The 22,530-nt window shown below is 38.6% G+C and overlaps 1 protein-coding gene across 8 annotated transcripts in view; it reads right to left on the reverse strand.

Annotated features, from left to right (window-relative positions):
- The window catches only part of camta1a (calmodulin binding transcription activator 1a), a 283,748-nt gene that overhangs the window by 256,846 nt on the left and 4,372 nt on the right, over positions 1–22,530 (reverse strand). For all 8 annotated transcript variants that reach the window (XM_038722942.1, XM_038722939.1, XM_038722937.1 and 5 more), the window contains one exon: positions 13,080–13,183. In XM_038722942.1, coding sequence (XP_038578870.1) covers positions 13,080–13,183 — 104 coding nt within the window. The remainder of the gene's footprint in view (positions 1–13,079; positions 13,184–22,530) is intronic.

Below are 22,530 nucleotides of genomic sequence, written 5' to 3' on the forward strand. Positions count from 1 at the left end.
ATGTGAACACCTTGTTAGTTAGTCACCCTTGCATCTTGATGAAATAGCCAGGTTTTACATGAGACAAAATGACAGCCCAGTCAGCTGTGTATCCACAGTTGAGTCAACCTGCCAAATGTTCAGGTTCCTCATCTGCAAATCTTATAAATGCTTAATACATGCAGTACAAGAGCTAAAAATACAAAAATATAAGAGGGACAGTGTGTGGCTCCATTAAACACACAAACCAAAAACTGCAACTATCAGCTAAACAGCCTGTTTGGTTTAGCAAAAAATGGTTATTAAAGACCTTAAAGGATGGATAAATACAAGAAAATGCTTGCATTATAGGGCCATCCCTGCTGCTTACAAACAAGGTCAATGATAGCCCTAGTTCTAGTTCCCCGCCTTTGACAATGAGAGAGGGTTTAATCAGATGAAGGCCTAATGCAGCAGGGCTATAGAGGCACTGCCATGCCTGGAGCTGTCCATCAGATAGAAAAGGGCATCTTGGGCTGGGATCCAAACAGGCCCACAGAGAATCCCAGCCTGCTGTTGTTGCTGGCTCCTCATTCTCAAGGACCTTTAGAGATCAAAGACCAACTCGCAACAAGAGAGACAGCAAGAGAGAGACGGAGATAGAGAGAGATGGAAAATGAGTAGAGTAAGCAGGAAGGATGCCATGAATCAGAAGAACCCATGTGGCCTTGCAGTGATTACCCAAACGCCAAGACTCCTACTGGGTCCAAAGAACAGTCAAAGGGATTTCCTGGAGAACGTCTATGAAACATCCACTCTGAGTCAGAGCAGCCTCTTCCATCCGGTGCCAGATGAATTATCTTCCGACCTCAACTCCATGCTAACATGTCATATTTTGTAGTGTGGAAATGATGTGTTCCTTTGATACGCCAAAAAAAGATCCTCTTTCCTCTACGGAATAGTTGAAGTAGCTCTCTCCGTGCTTTCACTCTCTTAACAAAAATAAAAAGATACATGGTGTTCTTCTGCCGGCCAATGCTGTTGTTTAACCTTGGTGAAATACAAAATGGGACAAGCAGTAGAGCTGAACAAATACTGGGCAACATGAAGCGTTATGAAACAACTTAGAACATCTAAAAATGGACAACAAAAATCTAACTGAAAGGGCAGGCCTCCCAAATATGAACTCAGCCCAGTAAAGGCACAGTTTGTATTGGCGATTTCCACAAGGAGTTCAACAGAGATGTTGTTTGTTCAGATGGATGTACTCTATCAGAACTATACTGTAGAGGAGATGTAGTGTGCTTTAAATCATAAAATCCAATCTGGTCAGTAACCACAGAGAATGGACTAAATACAAGGGACATCATTCAATACAGCAGAATACAGTCAAAAGTATGCATTCAAATCTTACAATATTCAAAATGTTTTACTACAATTAGAGCTAACTAAGGGTAGTCTGACAATCATTTTACATTACTGTTCTACACAATAGTCTCTCTCAGGAGCTAATCATGTTTTTGAACTGATTTTTAAAATTCAGTGACATCAAGCATTAAGGCTAGCATTTGAGTTTGATCACTCAATCAATAATTAATGCATTAGCCTACATGAAATCCAAAGCATTTCTTTTCTTAACATATACATATGGTTAATAATTAGCTAGTTCTGCCATAAGCTTAGATAAATATTTTATGAGTAAGAAGTTATGCAGAGAGCTTGCTTTTATATATGTGGCAAACAAAAAGATTATGCTATTATTATATTTTATAATGTATTATTATACATTGTTGTGGAAAACTTAACAGCTGCCTGGATTATATTCAGAGGGAATATTTTCTTGAGTGAATGATGCGCTACATTTATCACACCTGGGTCACATGTGGCCGGGATGGAAAGTTGGTGTACCGAGGGCAGGTCTTTGACACTAGGAACACTTTAACAGCTCAGACAACATACAGTACTTAACATTGTTTTATCCCCTTATTGACTTCCATTTATTTTATGAGAATTCCTTATAAACCGTGCTTTGAACTGATAGTCTTCAGAAGTCTCAATGTAACATAAAACACATATTTTGTCCATGAATTTGCACATTTCCTTTTTTGGTGTATGACAGTGCCCATGGTCATGTTCATACTCTGTCACCTTCATCAAATGTTCAAGCCCAGTTTGTTGCAAAAGGAAGGGTCACCACTTCAATACCTGGTTCAGACAATGGTTAAGTGATTAGTAGATGAGTCAGGAGATATACTGTAAATAGAGTCACTTTTCTGGATATTTCTATTGTAAAAACACTACAATTCCCACTAATCTATTGTGTCTATGGCACTTTACATTATTTATATTGTTGCCTCCATATACTGTAGTCTGGTGTAGGGGTATGAAACTTTTATCCCTACAAAGGCTACTTTACCTGAGATACACTGGAGAACATGAAACTGTCAGCCTGAAAAACTTGATTGTACAGGCAGCAGTCCCAAAGCATTAAGCACACTCACTGAACAATATAGCACTGATCATGAACAATACGTTATCTGAAGTAATATGCATAATTCAGAATAGAGTAATTTTATAGCTTACCAGTTGCAGCGGCCTTCTTGTAAGCTGCAATCTCCTGACACCCTTTCCTTTTTTTGTATTCCACAGGGTACAACCGACAAGAGTGAAGCTGGCATTAATTTTGTTTGCAATCTCTTTCCATGCATCTTTTTTGTCTACTCTTGTCAATGTGGTACTAAATTTCCCTTTTATTATATGTTTTCTCTGATGTACCTCCACATTGAGCATGGGAATTTCCTCCAAGCTCCAATTTGGTTTTCTTTTTGTTTCCACTTTGGCCAATTTCCTAAAATGTCTTCGCTGTTTAAATGATTATAGCTTGTTGTTAATTTCATATCTCTTAATTGCTGCTGGAGATAAAAAAAATAATATATTATATAATATAGGCTTTTTCAGAATATCATATTATCTGAGGAATTTAGGGAACTTTTAATAATGAACAAAGTTGTTAGTGCAGCAGAGGTAGGCTAAATAGCTCTCCTAAATCCTAAGGGAATGTAAGATACTTCAACTCAGTATCACACCAACTGAGAAACATTTCAGTTGCAACATGAACATGGAATAACTAACGTTACATGACATTACAATCCAACTACATAGTTTTTTTTACCAGGGGAGTAAAATGTGAAGTTTAGCTGTCTGATCTGAGCTTCTGTGCTGTAAGTTACATTACCATTTTAACACGGGGTGGTGATGGCGCTGTGAATAAGACATATGACTTTGGTGTGAGAGACCTGGGTTCAACTCCCCACTGTTACACGTCCACCAATGTGTCCCTGAGAAAGACACTTAACCCCTTGTTGCTCCAGAGGCGTGTGACCTTTGACGTAAATCACTGTGGATAAAAGCGTCAGCTAAATGTAATGTAAATGTTATTGCCAATTAATCAGCTGATTGTCTCACGAACGTAACCGACACATTTATGTCAACAGCAAAGCCAAAACACACACTGGAGAATAATGTTAATGAAATTACAATCCAATTATATATTTCAAAACATTGACAGGGAAAACACGTCACTTCTATGGTGATTATGACCAGCTTCTAACTACAGCTATCAAACAACAGTTTGCATTTGCATCGCTAAAGTTACGCTAACTTAATTACCTGTCCAGCAGAAAACAGGAAACTTCAGCGCCACTTTGAAAACGTTTGTCCCACATCAGAGCCTTCCATCTGGGAAAATCCACAATGATTATATCCTTTATTTCTGCTGTCATTTGTCTGTATCTGTCCCGACATGTCTGGCTTCATCATGTTATTGCTTCTTTGACGACGAAGATCCACACTCTGTCGGCTCGTGCTAAATAATAGGTGTAGTCCTCCATTTGTCCAAATTTCACTTCTGTTCTTACGTCTAATATACCAGGTGACTACTCAGATACTGTATATTATTATTATTATTTCCTCTTCTTCTTCTTCGTACGCCTTCAATATAGTGAGGAGCATCTACACTGCCAGAATTATACAAGCAGAAAAAGAACAACCTAGTGATGAAACACGCTGTGTGGAGCTGTTTGTCCGTTTTCAGCTACTGTAGAAACATGGCAACGAAACAGGCACTGAAAACTTCAGTGGTGTAGTTTGGTGCATTTTTGTCAGAAATATTACACACTGAAGTTTTAAAGACAAAATGTGTGTCAAAATACTACTTTTAATTAAATATTGTTGCACTGTACAGATATCCTGGGCTACACATAAATATTCTACAGGCTTAAGAAAACATATTTGTTTCATACCAAATCCTCTCAAAAAAAAGTTTCAAAAAACACATGATTTAAACTTTCCAGGAGTCTACTTGGATTACAGAGTAGATCATGGAATTAAAATGCGCACTTCTGCTATTCAATCCCACTGATGGCAGGCAAAACAGAGATACACTCATATGATCATCTGCTGTATATGTTGTATATGGAACAATATAACAGTTTATTGAAGCATAGGCGCACACATCAAATGCAGCACTCATTTTCCTTTATCTAGTAAATAAAGTTAAACTCCATTACAAAATGGTTCCGCACAGAAAAATCCTGACCCAGCAATTCAGGAAAAAAAAGTAGAAATCTTTCCGTCAGTACCTGAATAGCTTTGCAGCTCAGTGAACACATGAGGGAAAAGGGGAAGAGACAGAAGATAACAGCAAAGGAGGGAAACCAGAGGAAGAGAGAGTTGGAAAGAAATCGAAGACACAAGCTGGGTTCAATTTAGAGGCTTCCCACAGGAGGTGGAGTGACCTGTATCTGCTACAATAGAGGTCATGCAATTTTTAGTGGATACCCCTGTCTTCAGAGGATACTGAGGACCCCTGCCTTGATGTGCACATCCAGAGGAAAAAGCAAAGGGTCCCTGTAGCAAGCAGAACCCCCTGAATGACCTGACTGGTGGCTTCCTATTACAACTGCCTCACTACACCGTAGCCTCACAATTGACACTTCACAGTAAGCTACAACACTAGCAATCAGCAAAGCTATCAAGCTCACAGGAAGTTAGTATGAAGTCAGCCATCCAAAGAAACTCTCCCAATTCCTTTTCTTCCTGTCTTCTACTTTCACCAGCCAAATGATGAAAAAAGCACCATGAAATGTATCTAGTAAACTGTAATTGAGTGGAAACTACAGTAAGATTAAAGTATATGATCACTTCACACAGACTCAACACATGGTCATAAATTAGCCTGGGTGCTCCTTTAAAAACATAGTGAAAAGTTGTCACCCCAATACTGTGGCTGAATAACTGTGCTCTCTGAGCAGCAAGAATAAATTGTGCAGGCATTACGCCATCTAAACCTCAACTATGTAGTTCAATGAGAAGGGTTTTTCCTGCATAGAGAATTACGAGGCAGTCTCTGTCAAATTTCGTCCGGCCTCCAGCTCTCAACAGATCTCTGACGGGTGGTATAGTAAACACTATTTTCTAACAAGCGTTGCACTTTGTGGATTTCTGTCATTTGTAAATGCAATTGCGGCAATACGATGATGTGGTGACACTGTGTCGTAGGCAGCACAGTGCACTGGGAGAGAGGAAGAAAAAAGCCGTCTGTTTGGCTGGACCACAGCACGGGGGCGCAACAGTGTTTCCGCTGGTTACATCTATGCCACACAGCAGAAGAAAAGAAAAGAAAACTGCTTTTGCCTGCCGTTCACTGTTTTAATAGAGTTTCATATCACCAGCAGAAATTTAAAATTGCTGTTGCAAATGGCAGTCAGCGTTTGTGAACACTGCCCTTTGCGCCTTTGCATGTGTGACTGAATGCCATCCTGTACGTCCTGTGTTCCTGATTAGGAAAGAATATAAATAAAATCTGAATCTTGGTTAAAATAATTCCCCACAGGACGCCCTGTACCTATTCTAATCTAATCATCAATTGTGTGAATCTAACCCAGAATATAAAAAAAGTAATTCAACAACAACAAAGAAACAAGCAAACAGATAAACAAACAAACAAACAAACAGACAGACACACAGACAGATGGACAAACATGACCTTTCATTTCCACTGATTGCCCCAGAGAAGATAATGAACATTTCTGTAAACATTTGCAATTGGTGGAAGTCATTTTAATTACTCTCCACAGAGAAAGCCATGCATGGCAAGGAGCTCAATTGAAGACAAACATTTAATCAAGCATGACCTTGGGTTCGATTAGGTAAATTCACTGAGCACTGACATCCATGACAGTTCAGGTTAGGCAGCATAATGACAAGAATGTATCAGAATAGGCAATGAAAAGTAAAATACCTGTAATTTGACCAGGGTAGCCAGATATATACCAGTCATACTAATCGATAGGAGAAAGCTTTAATCCAGCCAGTGTTGCTTCACAGTGTTGTGAATAAATGCAGGCAGTCACTACAACTTGAGGACTATCTATTTAATAACACACATATCAAATGGAAGAGATTGCACCGGGTTTCCTGTAGTGTTTTTGTAGTGCTGGTGCTCCCTGCCTCACATAAAATAAAGAGCACCTCGTCTAATCAGCTAATAAGAGAAGAATTTGTTTTAGTTTTATAAAATATAATATTAGCAGCAAAGGCCATGTATTTAATGAGTGAGGCAACTGTTAAACTGTCATCTAGTAACTACATTAATAACAGGATTAGCTGCATCATAATCAGTCTAATTCAGCTCAGCATTGTACATTCAATTTGCAGTGTTTCATCAGAGCAGAACTTTGCTGTTTAGCTTAAAGTTCTTACTGACCAGCAGGATTTTTATCATCATTCGGTCTGGTCAGAAAGAGGGGGGGGCAGTGCTTACCACTTCCAATAACCGCTAATTTCTTGGGTGAAACTCTGTTGCAAGTCAGTTTGAGAAGATATGCTCAGAGGAGAACAAGAAGTGAACTGGAAACACAACATTTTGGACCATTTCGAAGGTGACGCTGTAATAGGTCATGAACAATGCACAAAAACAAATGTGACGCTTTGGACTGGTAACAAACATGTCACATTACATTTTATTTAGTTTTGGAGTATAGTGCTGGACTGGAATTCAAATAGACAACAGATGTCATGGGAAATTCAATTAATAGTCAAGAATGACCCTTTCATTGGGAAAGATCTGTGTTACATACACGGGATATGCAGAGCTGTTTTTGTGTTACGCTTTTATACTAAAACAAAATACTCAAAAAGAGTCATTACTATTTTCAAAGAACAGTTATTCATTTACTCCTATTAAATGACCTCCTATTCTTTTCCTCCTATGTATAGTTGTGTTAAATCATAACAGCAGGATAATACAGTGGCACGGACTGGGTTAACACAAATTATGTTTTAGTCAGTGATAAGGAGTAAATGATTACACCACACTGCATCCAATTGTGCCTGTCATTATAGCACCTATCTTATAGTGTTACTGATCTGGTCTTATCCGATCTCCTTTAATTTTATTTGTTGAGGCTTTTGATCGCTGCTTCCCTGCCTATTACACACATGGTGAGTCCACTAAGTGTTCCTACTGGTGCTCCTGCTCTGTCCTGAAAGGCGGCATATTGCATGTAGGTGCCATGCTGTGCCGCTGCTGGCGGTGGCGTGAGGCAGAGAGGATTATTCCTGACGACAGGGGCATTAAATGTGTAGCAGGCCGGTGGAGGCCTGAGCTGATGCTCTCTTGTCTGTTTTGGTTCAGCACCAGTTCAGAAGCAGTCCCTTCTAAGCTGAGTGGGAGCTCACAGTACTCAGAGCGTTGTGCCGTTCATTAAAGGCTGAGGGTGTCACACCAGCTTAGGCCCAGTGTCCTCCCTCAACCAAGGCTTCATGCTGTACTCCTCTGCCTCTGCTTTTTAAGACTGAGTGACTAGGAATATAGTCACTTGTCCAAATTTTCTTTGTTTGTCGATCCTTTGTGTCACACATTTGAGCCACTTGTTAAGTCAGCAAGGTTTATGTCGACAAGGAGGCTAACACCGAGGTGTCTAATCCAGCATGTTGGAAAAATTGCTCACTCTTGTCCTCAGGACTCAAGTTGCAAGTTATAAATGAGTCATTCAAACTCTATGTCCATAATAGCTGCTACAGAACATAGTTAAGGTGCAATGAAAACCAGAATAATAATAATATCAGCTCCTTTCTTTGACTGGTAGTTTCCCAATGGATGATATACTTGCTTTGAATCCTACAATAATACACAGCCTGAATCAGAGCTCTAAAGTGAACCAAAGTGCAAGAAGTCCATCTTGAAAATAGCACTGGTAAAATTGCAATTCTCCAGCACATCTCAAGTCCTGCAACCTTCATGCCAGCGTAACCAAACATCAGGCTGACTCTGTTTGATCTTGAAAGGGATATAAGCCTAAAGCCGTTCCTGCGTGAGATGTCCTTCTTTAAAAAGATTCTAATCTCAACCGAAATGTCTAGCAAGATAGAGGTCATCGTGCCAGAGCACAGAGCAGACAATAGCACTTGGCTACAGACCTGAGAGGAATTCTGTGAGGATTTGTTCCTACGTGTCTCACCTGACAGACATGGGGACATCAATGGCTGAAAGGGCAGTTGCACAAACAAGGTAAATATAGACTATGTGAAAGTATTTATATTTTGCTGTGTACACTTACCCACTATAAAGGTGGCTATCATCTTGTCTCATTTTAATAGATGAGAAATCACAAAAATGTCACTGATTATTTCCACAAAAAATGCTTTCTTCCAATCATCGCCTCCTTTTGTGTCATTTTTTAATAATAACTTGTTTTTTCTCTGTAAATTCTCAGGCACTGCCAGGTACTTCTCCCCCATTGATAATTTGAAGGCTGATAGCATATCCGTACCTTGCACGCTGCTCATGATTCAATGGCAAGAGCACCATTCCACCTTCTAAACTCCCATCCCCTCCCTTGAATTTTGATTCGATTGGTTTATCTAATTTTCCAGTAAATGCTTGAAATGTATTCCTGCACACCTTCTTCTCATGAAACTACACAAGGGAATCATGAGAATGAGATAGAAATGAATAGTGCTGCATTAGCTTCCCTTCACCTTACCGGCAATACTCATTCTATTTCCAGATTAAAGTTTCCAAGTCGCAAGTTGTATCCACAATCATTTCAGTCAAAAGTAAAATGAAGTGTGTACCTCTTCATGAATGAAACTGCTACAGAATCATCCCAGATTTGAACAAGGTGCAAATAATGTTCAACTGCAAAACATGAGCAGCATGGGAAAGGAACCATGGACACTTTATGAATATTCCTTCATACAGCGATTTTCCCGAATGCAAAGAATGCCTACTTGGACCTCCACTAGATATGTGAATGGACACATATAAAGAATAGATATATAGTAACCTCACAATAATGAAGAGAGATAGTTGTGTTAAAGAGGTGGTATTATGCTCATTTTCAGGTTCAAAATCCTATTCAGGGAACAGGTTTACATGGTTTAATTTTCAAAAAACACCATATTTTTTGTCATACTGCACATTGCAGCTCCTCTTTTCACCCTGTGTTGAAGGCTTTGTTTTAGCTATGGAGTGATACATCTTGTCTCTAAATGATCTTTGTTGCACATGCGCAGTTCCTAATTAAGGACTACTAGCCAATCAGAAGCAGAGAAAGACGGGTCAGCAAAAAGACGGTGAACAGCTTCGATCCAGCTGTAGGCTACATGTTGCCGACCAGGTTGGCAATTCGGACAGGAGAGTGGTGAGTTATTAATCTGTAAAAAAAGTATCTTTCATCCATAAAGTTTTAACTGAACTCTGTCTCTACATCACAGTAACAACTTTATGTCCATTGACTGCTTAGAGGGTAACTAGTGTTTGGAAGGGAGAGGAGAGGTGTGCTGCAGCTCAGTGTTTTTCCACCGGTGTTTTGAGGGCGTGTCGGACTAGTCGCTCAGCAAGCATTATGACACGTATTTTCATTGTGACATCACAAGAAAGGGAAGTAAAGGCTGGACTACAAACGAGCTGTTTTCAGGCAGTTCAGAGCAGAGTTTTCTGTGGGAGATGGGAACTCCCTTTGGGGACCTTGGGCTTTTTCACTTTGCAAACCTATTACATGCACAAAAAAGATATATAACTCAACAAAGGAGAGGGAAAAAGCCAAAAACCATAATACCACCTCTTTAAGTTAAGTTGTGTTATTATAAATCAATCAGTTCCCAGGAAAATAAACAGGCATTATATTGATTATTTCGTGATCAATCATTTGGTCTATAAAACACTGCAAATGCCAACCACAATTACGAAGAGCCCAACTTGACTTCATCAGATGTCTTGTTTTGTCAGACCAACAGTCCAGAACCCAGATATATCCAGTTTACTATAATGTAAGACTTAAAAAAGCAGCAAATCCTCACACTTGAGAAGCTGGAACCAGAGAACATTTAGAATATCTGCTTGAAAATCACTTATCAAAGTAGTAGCAGATCAATTTTCTGTTGTTCAACTAATAGATTCATCAACAAATCGTTGCGGCTCTTACTATCCCCCCACAGTTGAAATGAACCAAATGAACCACAGCTAATAAGACCTGTGGACGTCTGATATGTCCCGCTGAATCTGAAAGCCCTCCATACAAACAACAACAGTTCTCGAACATAAAGTACCCAAACAGCATGATATATATATCATGCATGATATATATATCACGCTGTTTAAGTATATCAAATGCACATTAGCAACTCTTAGCTACCAGAATACTGAGATTCAGTAAATCTAAAAATTGGTATAAGCATGCTGAGCTAGTGCCAGAAATATGCACAAAATGATGAGGTGTCACTTTCACTAAGAGCATCTCTGATCCCTCCCTTCCTGCCTGTCCGCCACCAATGAGGTACAAATACTCTGATTTGCATGGTCTGCACAAAAAAAGGACGTCCTTGATTTTAGGAAAGGTTGCCTTGCTCTCTTCAACCCTGGTAAACACCATTGGCATGCATACTACAACACCACTGGAACCGTCTCTTTTGCTAATTTTTCCCCCACCAAATATCCACAAATCTGCAGCCCAGTAAAAAAAAAAGAAAAAAGAATAAGAAAAAACATGGTGATTTTTGCTGAAATATGTCTCTCATTATTAAATTTGGTGATAAATGACAAGACACGCTAACAACTGTAGCCGACAGCATTTATCCCCACCAAATGCTTAGACTTACATTTTGAGATCAATTTCAAAGCCATGTTAATTAATTTAGACTGCTAGCAGCACAATGCAGGTCAGCCAGGGCAAACAAGTTACAACATCAGCCAATTAGAAACACACAAGCATTACAGAAAAATGTCATAACTAGGGCAGGGCTAGTGAGCAAACATATGACAGATGGAGACTTGGATCGAGACTCCAAGTGATGTACAGTATAAGAAGCTGTGTGTATTTCTTGCTGTATTAATCACCAATAAAGTAATTTTGTCTACTTCTAGAGATCCATGTTTTTAGCACAGAAATATACATTCCTTCATCTATTTTCTCAAATATATTGACTAGAAGTGTATATAAAATAATATTCAACAGTATGTCAATGACAGATTGCCTTTTTGAATATCGTGTTCCTTAGAAATGAGCCTGTCTGGTGCCTTATCATCTGGTTGTTTTTCAGTCAATTAACTTTCATCACTGCAGATGACTATATTTATATGGTCACATTGTGTTAATCAAAAACATGGATGGCTGACTTTTGCATATTGGTTTTAAGATTTGTCATGGTGTGTATTTAGGTCTAATTACTACCAATTATTCTCAGAAAAGAAGAACCAGTTTTTCATCTATCAATAGTGGAAATGAAAGTGATACATTCATCAACCAGTTCCCCTGAGAAAAAAACAGAGCAGGTTGGCAAATGAGTTCTGAGCCAAATGAAGCAACATACAGTGAGTCCCTGTCAGGGAAATACAGAATAACATGTTAAACTTCTGCATGCTTTGGTCCACTCAATAACTGAATCCAAGTTCAAACACTACGCATATATATGGATCATGAAGATTGTTGAAAATGATATCTGTAAATAAATTGTTTCCAAAAATAAAAAATAAAATACCAGATCAAACATACTTACTCCACAAACATGAAACAAGACAACATTTCACATTTCTTCAAGTGTCTAAAAAATTATTTAATATGTCTGGTCTTTAGGAAATAAAAAAGGAAACCCATATCAAAGGGCATCTGTGACATCTTCTTACAAAAGCAGAGCATTTTGGGATTTTATTTTCAAGAGAGAAAATGTAAAGTGGCGTGCTATCTTCCCTAATGTGATGCAAATATGAAATGCAAGACACCTTGAGCTTTCATGGCACCAATGTTAAACGCTGTTTACGTTTACATGGAGAGGCCCTCATAATGCCTGCTATGCACAGCAGCAGTGAAGTTTTTTAAATAAGACTCAACATGCAAAACAGAGTTTCCTTGCCAAATGAGCTTTGGAAAATCCATAGTAAACACAAACTACAAAGATGAAATAGACCTTTTTCATCTGTCTCAGGTTAAACGTGAAGATACAGGAAGACAATGTTTTGTTAATTTGTCGTTTATTCTCATACTCGACCACAAGAGCCAGAACTGTATCACAATTAAAGGTCAGGCTATGCATGCAAAGCCCAGTGGCAATGAATTCTCTACATCAAGGAAAGATTTTGTGATGCAGCTGAAAGAAATATCAGAGGAAGCTTTGGGTTGATATTAAGCCAATCAATTTTAAAATCATTTCACTTAAATTATTGCAAAGGTGCTCAGAAATGTTTCTGACAGTACACATGTAATAAATAATAAATGTAAAACATAATTGTAAATCCTCTGAAACCTTTTGTACAGTTAAAACAATTGTCAAATTGCTGTAATCTCAAGGGAGAACAATGTATCTAAATACACGGAATATGCCACAAGGTTACAGGTTCATGTGACACATTTAAACATGTTACCTACGCAAGCGGTTAGGACAATAGTGATATTTTAGAGGATGGGGAACCAATTGGAAAGGTATTATTTTGTTTTGAAGGTCTTACATGGTTTACAAACCTTTCTAAAAAAGGCCTGGAAGAAAAACGTATCTAATGGATGGTACCTTTGGAAAGAGAAGGACTGAGTAGAAAGTGGTATGATAAGGAGCGGTGGCCTTACCTCATTAGTGTTCCACCGGTGTCTCTCCTTTGGCAGCGAGGTGCATTTTGGTAGACATTCAAGCAGCTTCTTCGGCAGGTATATTTTCAAATGTCCATGTTCATCTACAACAAGAGCAAGACAAAACAGAATATTTAGCACAGGCTTCATACCTTATTGACTTGTTCGTCTCCCTTTTTATCAGTCTATCAGTCTCTCTGCAGCAAAACGCTGACTGTAAAATAACTATCCCCAACTGAATTAGGAAATTAATTTAAAGAATAGAGTGTTGCATACATTTTATTTTGTGCTCAGCTAAATTATTTTACTGTGAAACGCTTTCTATCAGGGGAGTTCACCGGAAATCTTTCACTGTCAACTTGTAAAGACTGTCTATTCATTATTTAGACACAATAAACACCCTTGAGTGATTTTATAGTGTATGGGGATTTAGTATGGGAATCTGTGCGCCGCACGCCAGAATGTGGTATATTATTCAAGGAAATAATTACAATTACTAGGCACAATGCTTACATCATAATGTATGTCGTTCAATCTAGAATTTACATTTCACAACCAGTTCACAGGCATTATAAAACAGTAAGGTTTAAAGATGCCCTCATGCATGGATGCATTCTAATGTTCATCTCATTCCATTGTCTTTTCTTTCTACTCAAATATGCAGATGGCTTAAGTATGAACAAATTATATTTGACAAAAACGTGCTGAATTTTTAATATCATGAAAAATCCTATTACAGTCTTGTGTTTTGTTTTTATAAGAACAAGATGAAATGTAGGCTTCTGTGGCAATAATTTCATAATTTACATACAAAATTAAGATATTCTAAACAAGGATCTTCTCATTAACAATGAATTTAATTGCGAAAAAGCAGAGACTGTCAATCATAGTGAAATGATTGTTTTAAAGCTGGTGACAATGCTACAGTTGTAGTCAAAAATAAAGTAATTTAAGGTGCATCTAAAGGCCTGTGTTTTTCTGTCCGCTATTCACACAGACTGTGAGAATCTAATCTTTTGTATATACCACACTTCTAATTCATTTACAAACTGTAACACTGCAAATGTTGGATGTAGAGTTAGTTAATCCAGGCAATCTTCCAGTATGTGCAAATGAATCTATTATTCATTTTTAATGTGTGTGGATTGAATGTAAATAAATTCACTAAAGGTAAAGCAAAACAGTGCATTTATTTTCAATGCAATTTAGCTGGAATTACAAATAGAAAACAACATTCTTTCACATTTATATAACTGCAGGTTTGGATACTAAGGAATAAATAGGCAAGTAAAGGGAGAGACAGAAAAAAGCCTGGCTATTGAATGCTGACTATTGATCCCTGGGGTAGCTGATATCAGTGGTTGACTAGGGGAAAAAGGAGAAAAAGTTCAACCAAAGCAAAATACCACTTTAAAAGCAATACAAATAAGCCAGAGGTGCACTTGATTACGAGGATATAACAAGAGTGTGTATGTAGCTTGCTGTACATCACAGCAAGAAAAGAGTGCTACTGCCCAGAAACCTCCATATGGAAAATTCAATGGGAATGAACACAGTAGGTCTACAGAGATGGAGCTGGCTTGAAGCCTCTGAGTGTAATGTTTAGGGTGGAACATCATTGGTCCCAAAGGAACGCAGGAGAAGATCTGTAGTATTTGCCATTTCCATCTGTACCTATAATTCTGCATGTAGACTCTGTTTTATATGAGCTGCACAGATATCTGTAACCATTCGCTTCACCCAATTAAGAATCACATACAGCATATGCTCCTAGGTACCACCAGAGCGGTTTCACTGTCAGAACTGGAAAACACGCTACAACTGAATGATCAGAGAGGTACCAAAGAAAAAAGAAGTGTTTTTATGTGTGGACATTTTACAGCATCAACTTAAAATAAGCAAGAAGCTCAAGTATAGCTTTAATGCACGCCAAATATGTGTTGTCTTTCACTGAAAATGTCAAGAAGAGCAAGGGCTTCAATATTGAAGCCCACTGCAACCGACAGACAGCAGTAGCAGAAGATACATATGGCAAATCTGTCTCGGCACAGAATATTCAGGATTCAATGTTGCCCTCTGGCACACCCTCCTATGACACCATAGAGACAGAGCTGAATTGGAATATGTCTCAAGTATGTTGAGGATTTTCTCACTGAGAGAGTCGAGACAGAAATCTACCGTAGGAGGATATGTCTGCTCAATCTAAGCAGGCTAAAATTCTTAGGATGAGAATACATCTTGAGGAAAAAAATAAAATCTCTCGCTTGGTTTTAATCATTTCACAAACTTATAATTACACTGGTCATCGCACCAAATGTTTTTGTGCAACATATTGTTGGCTCTACAACTCTCTCTGGACCCTAAGTATGCAAAACACATCTCAGTTCAGTGTGCTGTGTGTAAATGCAAAGGTGACACAACTGCAACATCCATTTTACTTTGAGATGCCAGTCTTGTATTTGCTAGCTGAGAAAACCCCCAAAGCAACAGAGCAACCTATGTAAACCCTGCAGAACTAACAAGGTGTTAACTGGGTTTCTCTTAATCTCTTAACCTTACATGGGTGCTTCTGAAATCAGGTTAAGGCCGAAACTGGGGATTGATCAGATTAGACTACTTATGTGCATATACATAAACATACTGAGTTTAAAAAACACAACTCTGAAGTAAAGCCATGACAAAAGACATGAGAGCCCAATATACAGACGTTATTTTTACAGCAGACAGTAGTAACACAAAATAATAATTTCCATTAGTCACGTTCTGGACAATGTTGTGCAGTAAACATGTTTTTAAAAATAAATAAGTAAAAAATATTAATATTAAATATATACATTTTAATAAACTCTTTTTCAAGCTTTTTAAGCTATTGTTAGCAAGACATTAAAAACAGGAGCATCTCCTCTTCACAGCTCATCTTGCTGTAATGTTAACAAAATAGTTTATTGAAAATCAACACATTTAGGCAAATTGGCACTAAAAGTATGCCAAATTAGCTATTAGTGGTTCCTACTTGCAATGTATCCATGAGTGTACAAACAACTATCATTGGATCACTTTAATACTGAAGAAAACATTTATTTGACGGATGGTAACACTGATAATAATGTAAACATTATGTGTAATACAGCTGTGTGTTCACAATTAACAGATTAGAGTAAACTTTTTTTACGCTAACCATGGCAATCTGAGATGCTAACCTTGGGTCTTGAAATAGCTTCAATCATAGCCTCTGTGAGCTGTGTGCCTCATCCACAGCTGCAGCTCCAACTGCTGACCGGCACAAATCAACGGGCCAAGCAACTACAGTAACTACAGCCCTGTTGTTTTCAGAATACCAACATGCACCTTGTGCCTTTCACCTCATGCAACTTTTGCCTCATGTCTCTCCCTCCGCCCCCCACAACTTTTCTCACAGCTTGAACATCCCCTGCCTAACACACATTTATTAAAAATAACAAATACAATTCATCTCAAATGTATATACATAGAGTGCAGCTACACTACTTTCTCCAGCCCCTAGGATTTGATATTAAACAAAAACTATGGGCTTATAGTGCTGACTTTCAGTTTTTATGGTGTTCATATTAGTGTGGAATGCGTCTTTTGTACCCATAGTCTTACTTTTAAAATACACTGCAGCAGGAAAATTATCCTATGCATACAGACATATATACCAATCTGCGTCACTTTACCTCAATCCAACTGAGCATGTGTTTCACTCGCTGAAGGCAAAAAGGCCCCAAAACAAGCAAGAAATGAATATGGCTACAGAACAGGCCTGGCAGAGCAACACCAGGGAACATGCCAAGTGTCTGTTGATGTCTGTGGATCATAGATTTCAGACAGTCACTCAGTGCAAAGGATTTGCAACCAAATATTTAATATAATGACACATATATCTACTGGTCTAAGCTAATAATAAAATACATATAAATACATAAAACATAATCATTATTTATTCAAGACAAGCTGGTGTTGATGTTAATTTACTAAAATAGGGGGAAAGGAAAGATGGCAAACCAGGAAGCTGTCCAGCCTGTCAACTTGTTCACATGGCCCATATACAGTAGAGGCCTTTTACCAGCCTTTAGTACATTTACATCAGATTATACAGAGGGACACTGTGTTCAAGGTTTATCTATGACTGTACTTCTTTGAAGAACAGGCTAACTACTGTCATGTTTTAAACAGAGCACTATGCTTTGTGCTCTTAAATAAACCAGGCAGTTCAGATGTGGCTCTTATTTTTCAGATGTTCAGTACCAGGCTTCTCTAATCTGGTAGTCTAACTTGAGAGTACCCTTTTTTTCGAGGCTCTCAAAGCACACAAAGGTGAACTCAACATAACTGTTTTTTGAGTGCTGAGGTTTCTTTTCCACAGAATAACACTCTCGTAACTCTAACTTGTTTCATTCTTTCAGCTGCTATTTATATATACTAATAATATTTCAGTTGCTGTATGTCTACTGTTCCTTCCACCGGGCATTTCCACAGATGTGAAGGAGGAACTGTGTGTGTTCCAACAAAGTATTGCTTACTAATTAAAGATCTGTCCACTGTGGCATGGAAATCCACATTTATTGTACTTTGTGCATCAGCTGAAAACAACCCACGGGGGAATAGCTTGTATGCCAGATTTGGAATAGGTTTACAGAATATAGACAAGCTCTTCCTAATCAAATTGTCTAATTTGATCACTGCATAAACAACAAATTATCCACATAAATTTGGCTTTGAAAATGTTAATGTAGCTTTTTTTTTGTTGTTTTCTTAACCAGAAGCCTGAAACGAACGGCACTTCTTTGCATTTTCTGTGGACTTCCCTGTAAGGTTTAATATTTATTTTGGAGTCTAAACAGCAGGCTTAATGACTGCTTGTGCATTAGCCAAGAAAGGGATACACAGAAAACTACTATTTGGTTGTAAAACACTAAAGTGCAAGACAGGCTGATACCAGAGCTTGTTACATGAGAGGATGTGCTGAGCTGAGCTGGCACGCTGGAGCCAATTACATTCTAGGTCTTGATGAGCGAGCTCACATACAAAAGGCTAAACAGAGAGAGGAGATGTGTTCAACACACAGGCTACAGGTCTGCAGCTTTCATGTTGCCATCACTCGCCATTTGTGTACTGAACAGAGGCAGCCTGTGTTTCATAATTCACACCACTCTCTGTCGAATGGTTATATAGATATATATATATATGTGCTGATGTTTGGATTATCACTGATCCTGGCTTCTAAGCAAACACTTGGGCCGAATTTAAGGGTATCTGTCATGCTAGCTTGCTCCAGCCCCACCCTAGAGACGAGAGCGAGGGTCATGAGACTGGAAAGGCTGACAAAAACAAATCTTTAATCAATATCCGAGCCCTGGACGCAAAACCCTCTCTCTTCCGTCTCTGTCTCAGAGCGCTCTGGGAGTGACAGTTTTTCTTTTTAATCTGTGCCCACATTGTGGAGAAATTGCAAGCTAATGTTTTGGCTATAGATCATTCAACAAATCGCTGCTGGCGGTGCATATCCAAAGTAACTGTTTGAATGCAAACATTTTCCACTACAGTTCAATGGCTAATATAGCTTAAGGATGTGAAGAACAGTGCAACAGTATCTGTTCTTTTATAGCTATACCTGAAACATGAGGGAGGGGAATCACAGAAGAACAAACAGTTCTGTGGATAAACATTTGGCTCTCATCTCTGTCCAGTAAGAAGCACTGTGAAACTGTATTAGGCCTATGGCAATGTCTGTTATCATTAGGCTGGATGACAGCCATCCACTGGGTGTGTTTAGGTCCAAAATTAGCCCTGTTAGCTAAATGAGCTTAGCTCAGACATATTTCTTCAACTGGGGTGAGAGATTTCAAGCTACCAGAAATGGAAACATACTCCTTCATCTGCTGCACATAAACTGTAGCCCAGCAAAAAGTTAACAATGGTAGTGAATGATAATATCTAACAAACATGAAATAGCAAACCTTTCAACATATACAAAGGAGGGTGAGAGTCTTGCATCACAATTTTACCCTAATGATGGTCACAGGTGTCTTTAACATTACTTTAACATCATGAAGTAATGTCCTGTTTTGCATATTTCCCAACATGATATCTATATTTCAACTGAGGTGAACTCAGCTTATTTAACAACACTGAGTCCTTTTAAAGAGATAAATATTCCAAATTGTTTCACCTGGTGAGGCCTCCTCATCTGTAAAAAATAAAATAAAATAAATCCCACCCCCTCCCTTCAGGCCCCCCTCCAAAGTGAGTGCACAGGCAGAGTGCATGCAGGCAGGTAGATATGTAGGTAGGTAGGTAGGCTAGCCAATCATTTCATTCGGAACAAATGAAATGATTGTCTTATTACAGGCCTGCGAAAGCCACAGATACTGGATTTTATTCATTTTCTTTTCTGAGGATTTGATTTATTGATTGCTACTGGGATGTAAAGAGCATTTCAACAAATATAACAAAAAATGCTTCTGAAATACATTAGCTACTCTAACTTTAATCCCTGCATTATATAGACAGACTAACACTCATATACTTGTGCAGTCACAGTGAGAGGGACATAAACTGTACAACATCACTTATTATTTAAATCATTGTTCTTGCATCACTAGCAGGGGATTTGAAAGAAACAGTTTCTACAGCAGCAGAGCAGCAGCAGTTTCCTTAAAAGGCATGTGAAAATATAGTTAGGGAAATGCATGGACATGACCAGAAATATAACAAGTTTCTAAAATTCAAACAGCTCACAACTGGAGTGTGTGTGTGTGTGTTGTGTGTATGGGATGTGACATGCACTAAGTGTAATGACCAGAGCTACAGGAAGCAAAATGTCAAACCAGTCCATTGGCAGAGTGGACTTAAAGCTCAGACCAAAGGCAAACGTGCAGTGACAGGTTAACACGGTGAAAGCTGTTAAAAGATGTTGGCAGATGAACAAAACAAGTCTAGACAAAAAAATAAGAAAAAGAATGTGGTCAAAAGTGAAGCAGAGATGAACTCAGACAGCCAATGTGCAGTGGTCAGCTGACGACATGCTGTCAATTAAAAGCAATCACTGTGGTTGTGAGGCGTGAAAGAAGAAGGAGTAAAGGTGAAGAGGGGGTTTAACCTGCAGGAATCTGTTGCAGTGGTATTTACAGTAATGAGATGTTGCACCTGTAGCCTTCAGATTAGGACTTATTACAGCTATTCAGCCGAATTATTGCTAATGTCAATAATCATTTGATGCCAAACGACATTGACTCATTTAAAAATGTTAACGAAAAATATGCAGAATATGTAATTAACTTAATAAAGTTTTAAACATATGAAAAATCCCTTTTGCTCTTTTAAAAATGTTACATTTTGTCATTTTTCTATATCTATATCATTCCATGATAGTACAAAATCACTTATTTCAAGATGTTTCAAATGTCACATAATACTATTGCTTTTGCACAGGCGTTAAATATATATATTATTGATTTTATATTGCAGAAGACTGGTTGTTCTTGGCCACTAGTGAACAGAGCACTTGATTAGACCAAAGTGTATAGCCTGCTACTTGTGGGAGATCCTGAGTTGAGCTTTACTACAACACAGGACATTATAAGCAGTGTCAAATTTCCCTGGCAGTAATAACAATGATTGGCCGATAGTCCAGGGGCCGGTCTCCCCACAGGCTGATGGGGACATGGAGACGAGGATGTAGACTTAAAATAGCCACGTGTTGGTGTAGGACTGGGAAACCAATTATCTTTATCATTTGGCCTATAGTCTGTTCGATAACACTCTTACATACAGTGAAATTACTAACCGCCCACAAGCAAAAGAAAGTCTTACTGAACTTCACTATGGCGTTGCTATGTTACAAGAAAACTACAACAAAGAAAACATTACATGGCTTTTAGCGATAGCATCTAGGATGATTTTCCTCCCAGTGGAACAGATAAAAAAAAAGAATCTGAATGCCAGTAAGAGATCTGAATTACACTAAATATCGCTGGACATAATTTCTAATGCAGTTGCGTTATGACCACTCAATATGCAGCGTGTGCAGGGTGGCAGAATTCATTGTTTACATTCCCTCAATGGCTACACCCTGGATGCACTATGGCTCCATGTGGCTATAATAGTTTAGTGTAATAAAGCATAATATGGGAAGACTGTCAAAAAGTCAAACAGCTGAAGAAAAAAAGCCTGGGCCTATTACTGGAAGTTCAACAAACATGCACACACGGTTAACTGCCTGCAACAAACTGAAAATGACTCTTTATGTGTTCTCAGCCCACACCAAGCTCACCCATCCATAAAAATCCCATCTCAAGGAGAGCAGAGGTGAGGTCTCTCTCTCACTCCCTCTCTCCTGCTCTCGTTCTCTTTCACTCTCTCTCTTTTGCTTACAGATGCACACAAAGAAAGACCTTCCTTCTGTGTCATAACTACTCCCACAATTACTCAGACGATTACTCAGATCAATGGTTTACCTGCCTGTTTGAGCTGCTGTATTCTGCTACAGAGTGTCCTGGTGAGGCAGAAAAGCCTCCAGGCTGAACGCATTAAACAGGGTGTCTGACATGGGTACAGGATACTGTAATACCACGCAATAACATGAGGGAAAATACCAAGACTGGCAAAATGTATTGTCAGTCATAGCTGTCACACATGAGGGGGTAATGCAAAAGTCTATCAACACTGTCCCTTTTATGGCTCCTGTTTCACAGATCTGCACAAGCAGTCCCCTGCCATTAAATCTCTCCAAAACATTCTCTTTTTAAAAAATACCAAAAAGATTTGGTGCAGCAGAACTCTCCCCGTGACAGCTATCGAGTGAGGAGTCTAACAATGGGTTGGGGGTGATTTCAGAGTCTCTATTTAAAAATGACAATACATGAGCACACTTAATTACCCAGTCTCTAGTCTAGATCAACAGAGTATTCCAGCAGTGGAGAGACTGGTGTATTTATTAACAATGAAGGGGCTCCTTTCTGCTGAGAAACAATCTGCTTTACAGAAGACAGTTTTTTCAATGGCTAAGACAGAGGCTAAAATTCAGACACATTTTCTAAAGAGGAATGAAGGGAAAATCACCCACAAATAAAATCAAGAGTTCTTACAAATTTTGGGGGGTGTGGGAGTGTGACAGAAAATAGCGCTTGTACACAGACTTGTAAGTGCACTGAAGCAATTCCCACAGAAGCTGGTTTTTACAAGACATTAAAACCTCAGCCATGATGTTGTGTTGTCTTTGTTCTTTGCCCCTAGTCTACAGCCCTCATAGAGAATGTAATAGGAGGGAGGCAAAGGCAAAGATTAATCCATTTGAAGGAAAAATATATCACAGGATACCATTTTTTGCAATGCATAAATATTTTTGTCACACACCATTTAATTTTGCAAGATTTCAAAGTCATATTGTTAACACCCCCATCAAACGCTGCTTTCAGAAAAGCAGAGAAAA

The sequence above is a fragment of the Micropterus salmoides genome, unplaced genomic scaffold, assembly GCF_014851395.1.
Source record: "Micropterus salmoides isolate LMB-PRFRI ecotype aquatic unplaced genomic scaffold, ASM1485139v1 Ms_hic_scaffold_16, whole genome shotgun sequence".
NCBI lineage: Eukaryota > Metazoa > Chordata > Actinopteri > Centrarchiformes > Centrarchidae > Micropterus > Micropterus salmoides.